At 38.5% G+C, this 6,602-nt stretch overlaps 1 protein-coding gene across 2 annotated transcripts; it reads right to left on the reverse strand.

The window, feature by feature from the left end:
• Nucleotides 1–1,833: 1,833 nt before the first annotated feature.
• Nucleotides 1,834–5,813, reverse strand: LOC149167252 (G-type lectin S-receptor-like serine/threonine-protein kinase SD2-5). 2 transcript variants are annotated; one of them, XM_089432908.1, is made up of 2 exons: nt 3,005–5,813; nt 1,834–2,908 (listed from the first exon to the last, which is right to left on the reverse strand). In XM_089432908.1, exon 1 carries the CDS (start codon nt 5,701–5,703, stop codon nt 3,052–3,054), a length of 2,652 nt encoding a protein of 883 aa, XP_089289034.1. In that variant the 5' UTR covers nt 5,704–5,813; the 3' UTR covers nt 1,834–2,908; nt 3,005–3,051. The 2 variants fall into 2 exon arrangements, with proteins under 2 accessions (XP_089289034.1, XP_089289033.1); XM_089432907.1 differs by having other exon boundaries at nt 1,835–2,908; nt 3,028–5,812.
• Nucleotides 5,814–6,602: the final 789 nt, after the last annotated feature.

A 6,602-nucleotide genomic window follows, 5' to 3' on the forward strand; every position in this document is an offset into this window, starting at 1 on the left:
TAAAGTTGCTCTCAAAAAGGTCCATACACAAGAGAACCGTGCAGAGATATTCACGGAGTCAGTTGCAGTAGAGAAGATTCGATGGTGTTTGGCTTTTCCTAACATGCAGAGGAGATGATGAATGGGCATGGGCAAGGGATTACGCAAATTGTTGTCAAGGTGGATATTATTGAAATGTGACAACAAAGTAATGTAAATAATATAATTATGGGTAAATTTGGTTTGTTACCTTTCAGTCAGTTGTATAATGAGAAGGAGTTATGTAACAAAGTGAACCCATATTAATTGGGATCACCCGTGAAGCTTGTAACCATGAAGAATCATCTTGATTAATAAGTTTCCAATCCCTTGCCCCATGGAGATTTCCTTGATACACTATCAAGGTTTTACCACGTAACTTTTGTGTGTTTTTGCTATGTATATGATTCAGTGTCCATTCAATTTTTCCTCTATCTATTTCTTGTTGTGTGTTTGTTTAATATCTCTTTAGACAAACATTAATGTCTCTTTAGACCAACATTAGATGCCTTTAGATCTAGATTTCTCAAATTACAAGTCAAACCTAAAGTCAAATTCAAACAACTAATTATATATATAATATCAATTTAAAATAACATAAATAAATAAAAACAATTTTATCATTAACTTCAATCTCTACATTCCATAATTTATACATTCAAAAGATTACATTAATTTTTAGTATCAAATAAATTTGTGTGGCGTATAGAAACAATTGAATCTAATCTTCATTCTCATGATTAGACCTAACTTAATATTCTCCGCCATTACATACAAGGTAAGTGACGCTTGTGCAGTAAGGTAGGTAAGTAACTGATATTTTTAATTATAAATTAAAGATTTTAATGAAAATAACTAATTATATATATAATATCAATTTAAAATAACATAAATAAATAAAAACAATTTTATCTTTAACTTCAAGCTCTACATTCCATAATTTATACATTCAAAAGATTACATTAATATTTAGCATCAAATAAATTTGTGTGGCGTATAGAAACAATTGAATCTAATCTCCATTCTCATGATTAAACCCAACTTAATATTCTCCGCCATTACATACAAGGTAGGTGACGCTTATGCAGTAAGGTAGGTAACGCTTATGCAGCGATATTTTTAATTATAAATTAAAGATTTTAATGAAAATAATTTCGAAAGAAAATAATTAATAATTAATAATATTAAAATATATAATAATAAGATATTATAATTATTTTAAAAAAATTTAATTTAAAAAAATAAATTATTTTTAAAAGATTGAGATATCAAAATAAATCTTATATAATGGAGTTATGAGAACATTGAATAAATTATATTACAATAAAATTCTGAACAAAACAATAAAGTCACTACCATCATGCAAATAAATGGTTAACAAAAACTTATTAATTACCGTATAAAAATATTCTTATAACCACGTAAAATTTAACTTAATAATTAACTAGACATATCTAATTAATGTTAATATGGTGTATTACATAAACTAAGTTTTAGAATGATATGTCACATTCAATTTCCAACATCAGATTTCTCAAGTGGCACGGGCATTGCGTTGTGAGGCCTTTAGAGTCTACAACGAGATAGAAAGGTGGAAAGAAAAACCCAAAATTAATGCAGCGCAGTGAAAACGATATCATCTTAATCACTGCAGTATAAAGAACCTTCACACCCCTGTGATAAAGAGTGATCGATCGGAGTGTGAAATGCAAATAACGATAAACGAAGAGCAGCAGTGAAAACCGCTCCTGCAAAATATACCTTTGCATGTACTCATTATGAAATGCGTGCAAAATATGCGTGAAGAAAAAGGGCTATCTTTCATTATAAAAGAATACATATACATATGATTTTCTCCACTTCCATCCTGCTGTTTCAAAACAGTTAACTTCTAAATTGCCTTCTGACTGTCCCTGTTCAGACAACTTCTAAATTGCCATTTGCACATAAAGATGACTTCCTCTATGTAGTTGTCAAGAAAGAAGCAAATTACAAAATGTCTGTCTGATCAAATACTAGTGATAGCACTGTATATCACATGAGGCCCCGTATCTAAGACGACCCATCATATCATGATATATACAGACCGCTGAAGGCAGCTATTTTCAAAAGCCTGGAAACTAATCATCTCTGGATCTGCATTGAATCCTTCTTTATAGAAAATATCTGTCCCTCAAATATCTGTCCCTCTATTTTGCTATCTGGAGATTTGGGAATAAAAAACTTTCTAAATTCATTGATCAACACCTTGATCCTCTATTTTTCTCTCTGAAGATATGGGAAATAAAAAAAATTCTGAATTCATTCATCAACACCCTGATCCTGTTCTTCCAATTAGAAAATTCAACAGTCTCCAATTTATATCTCTGAGTTGCCCATATCCTCAATTCCAAACCATTTGGAACAATAAAAGGCACTCCTTAATGCAAGAAATTCTGCCTTGGTATTAGTTACTTTGCCGCTAAACCAGACGAAATGGTAAAAATCTCAGCTCAAATTATAGAAGCTATTATTCTTTTTTATTGATCACACAAATTTGATTATTACAATGAATCCAGAAATTTACTCACCCAAAATAAATCAAAATACCCACTTTAAATTAGACTTTTCCCAAAATATATCTTAACTCACTCAACAATAGACCTTTCCTAAAATATAACTTAACTCACTTGATATTAGAATTTTCCCAAAATATAATTTAACTGGAAATCACTAGAATTGTATCAATTAACTAAATCCCTTAAGCAGACTAATTACAATTTCTAACAGCTGCCCCATGACTCTAATGTTGTGGCCGCACGGAAAAACACTACCTAGAAAGCAAGCCCACAGATTCCTTCGGCGCCGAATTATTTGTGATTTCTTCCCCTGATTAAATGGTACCTTGTCCCTGACAAGCACATGATTTAATCGTTGGTCATGGTGAGTCATATTAATATCATTTATAAATCGAAGAAAAAATAATAAATAAAAGGAAATGCATTACATGTGTTTGTCAGGGTTACTCACCCCAACCCAATATTATGTTTTTCGCTATCTCGCCGACAAAAATTGCGTGGATGAACAGACATTAGCCGAACTGCTGGGAGGGGACAGAAATCTCGAATTAGGGTTCAGTCGCTTTGCTATGGCAAACTGAAAATTCTCGTGAAGAGGCAGATCCGGAACCTCCTTTAGTCCTTCCAGCATCTGGACGACCTCCCCCATCGAAGGTCTACTATTGGCATCCTCCTGTATGCACTGAAAACCGATTTTCAATACTCTGATCGCTTGGTTTCTGTCAAAACCGCAATCACCCGCAAGCCTCGAGTCAATCACCTCCGTCTCTCTGCCGACGACAGCCATTGAGAGCGCCCAAGCAGGCAAGTAACACTTATCGGACTCAGCCCGTTTACTGTAGTTCTTTCGCCCTCCAATAATCTCGAGAACCACGATTCCAAAGCTGTACACATCGCTCTTCTCAGTGATGGCGCATTCCAGAAGCCACTCCGGGGCAAGGTAACCGGGAGTGCCTCTCATGGTGGTCACCACGCCGCTATCGTTTCGGCTCATGAGCGTAGCCAACCCGAAGTCAGAAACCTTGGCCACAAAATTCTCGTCGAGGAGAATGTTTTGAGGTTTTACATCCAAATGAATGATCTTATACCGGCATTCCTGATGTAAGTAAGCCAGGCCACGGGCGGTGCCCAATACGATATTGAATCTAATGGACCAAGTCAGGAAACTTATCTTACTCGCGTCGAAAAGCCATCGGTCCAAGGAGCTATTGCGCATGTGTTCGTAGATGAGGATCTTGTGAGATCCCTGCGAGCAGAAACCCAACAGTTGCACCAGATTCCAGTGATGGATTATGCCCAATATCGCAACCTCTGAGTAAAATTCCTTCGCGCCTTGCCTTGCGATCTCCAGTCTCTTCACAGCTACCATCGTCCCATTTTCAAGCACGCCTTCGTACACTGTCCCGAACCCGCCGGATCCCAGCACCTTCCCAAAATTGTTGGTCAGCTTCCGAATTTCCTTGAACGAGAATTTCCTCGCCATCACATTGTACGCAGTTTCACTTGAATGGTCTCTCCCGGAATTGCCTGATTCTGGTCGTGACCTTCTGCAAGCCCTGAAAGGATGAAAGAAAATCAAAACCATTGCAGCTGCTAGCAAACCGACTCCGATGGTGACCCCGATAACGGTTTTGTACGATTTCTTGCCATGCCTCGAGGCCTTTGGATTCCTGATTAAATCCATGCTTTGCACTTTGATGAAAGCAAAATTCTTCCAGTTCCAGGTCTCTGCAAGTGTCCCGAGCTGAGACGCAACGACAAAGCAAGATTTGGATTCGTCCACATAAAAGGAAGCTCTGCACGAACAATTTTTTAAGCAGTAGTCTGAACATTTTTCCATCGTAGACATATTAAGAGGAACGGTATACCGGTTACGATAGTATTCTATTCCCGAAAGAGAAAACATCTGCCAGCTTCCATCAACGTTGGCGCAGCTGGGTTTCTCAGATAATTCACAGCTTGATCCATTGAATCTGTATTCACTTCCTATGTGATGTGTACCGTTGTTGGGACATTTACATTGTTGATTCTCTTGAGAGCAAATCCCATAATTTCCACAAGAGTTGGGCAATTGGCATTTGCTCATAGCTTCGGACAACAGTTGGAAGGGCCGTTCAAGTCCAGCTGCATATCCTCTCAGATTTCCATCATAGTCCAGTCTTATGTAGACGGCGTCTGACAATAAATTCGCCCGGGCACCGCGAGAGAGATAATAATCCGGCGTAAAAGATGAAATATTACACATATTCAATGCACTGCTAGTCGTAGAGAGTAGAAACTTCAAACCAAGACTTGAAGCCGGCCATGAAACAGTCACGTTGAAGGAAATACCTGAGCAATTTTGGTCCAGAGTAAGGGCGCTCTCATTGTAGACATTCCACATCCAGTAGAGCTCGGAGGAGGCAGTATCAGGTCCGTTGACATAGAGTCCCAGACCCCTGGGCCTCACTTGCAGGCTATATGTGCCGTGTGACAGATTATAAAGGGACCTTCGGCTAACGAGCGCTTGCCCTACACGGAGGTATTGGCCCAGCAAAAGCGTATCTGTGGGATTATCGCTGCTTTGCCAGAGAGTTGCATTTGCCTTGCCAAGAATTCGAAGCACACCTCCACCAGACAGTCTCATTCCCGTGACCTTCTTCCCGCCTGTCTTCGTCGACCATATGATTCTCCTACCAGAAGACAATAACCCGCCAATAATGGAGTCGGAAAGCACCAGATTCCCATCAGACTGCAGCTCCAGGATCCCGTTCTGTGACACGGGGTTATCTCCATTGGCAGCCCACACAACCCCACCATTTCGCTGCCAAGGCGATCCGGACAGCACGATGGACAGAACATATTCATCATTTCCTGTTCGCACGAAACTCAAAAAGGACCAGGACGTCATTTGGGAAGAGAAGTTCTGATGAACAACATACGTGAGCATAATTGCAGTGGCGTCGTGTTCGTTACTGAGAACCGTGGAAGCTACCGTGGTACTCACGTCGGAAACAGACCAAGTTGCGTTGATGGTGAGGAATCCATCAAATCTCTGGGCATTTACCAAACAGTGGATCAGAGTAAACATGAACCAGACAGTACAGATTAGCCTGCGACAGAACCTGACATGGGATCCTTCCGTCATCTTATATATGACAACTCAACAGACCGAAAACCAGCAATAGGGCCGATAATCTGCTCCTCCATAACCTAGAGAAAAAGGAGAGGAATGCTGTTATAATAGCCCAGGTCTAATTGATTACTTGAGAATAAATTCTCCTATTAACCAACTTTAAACAACATTATCTAAACAAATTCATAAGAGTCAGTTTGCGTAATCACATTCTGGTAGGCGACCGTTGAAGTCAAAAGCACGAGTCATGACTTTTTGGCAGCGCATAGATATTTCAGACATAAACAATTCAAATGCAATATATGCCACAAACAGGCGGTTCCTATTTCCAACCTACAAACAGGCGGTTCTTATTTCAAATGCAATATAGGCCACAAACAGGCGGTTCCTATTTCCAACCTACAAACAGGCGGTTTTTATTTCCAACCCTATAGCATTATAAATGTTATGTCCTTACATCATCCTTATAGCATTGTAAATATTATGTCCTTACACAGTCTTGACAGAGCAGTGCACTTGGAAATCTTTTCGATGTCGAACCGTGCCTACCAAAATTGAAATTTCAAAACGTATCAATTTACGTAGTAAATTTGATGTAACTATTTAACTAGTTTTGTAATAATATTTCACTGACCACAATCAATTTACCTCTCAAATTCCATCCCTCTGCCAAATATTAAGCACCCTATTCATAATTTAAATGCACTAAATACGAAGAGGGAATATACGGACCAAATATTAAGCACCCTATTCATAATTTAAATGCACTACATACGAAGAGGGAATATACAGAGGGCTCGAAAACGATAGTAACAAGTATTACGTTATGTACCATTAACGGTCAATTATTGACTTCATGTTTTGGAGATATGTTGACTTCATGTTTTGGAGATATGTGATAAGATAGTTTC

Source organism: Pinus tabuliformis, chromosome 5_1 (assembly GCF_031772625.1).
Source record: "Pinus tabuliformis cultivar Carrire ecotype Pingquan chromosome 5_1, CPIR1, whole genome shotgun sequence".
Taxonomy (NCBI): domain Eukaryota; kingdom Viridiplantae; phylum Streptophyta; class Pinopsida; order Pinales; family Pinaceae; genus Pinus; species Pinus tabuliformis.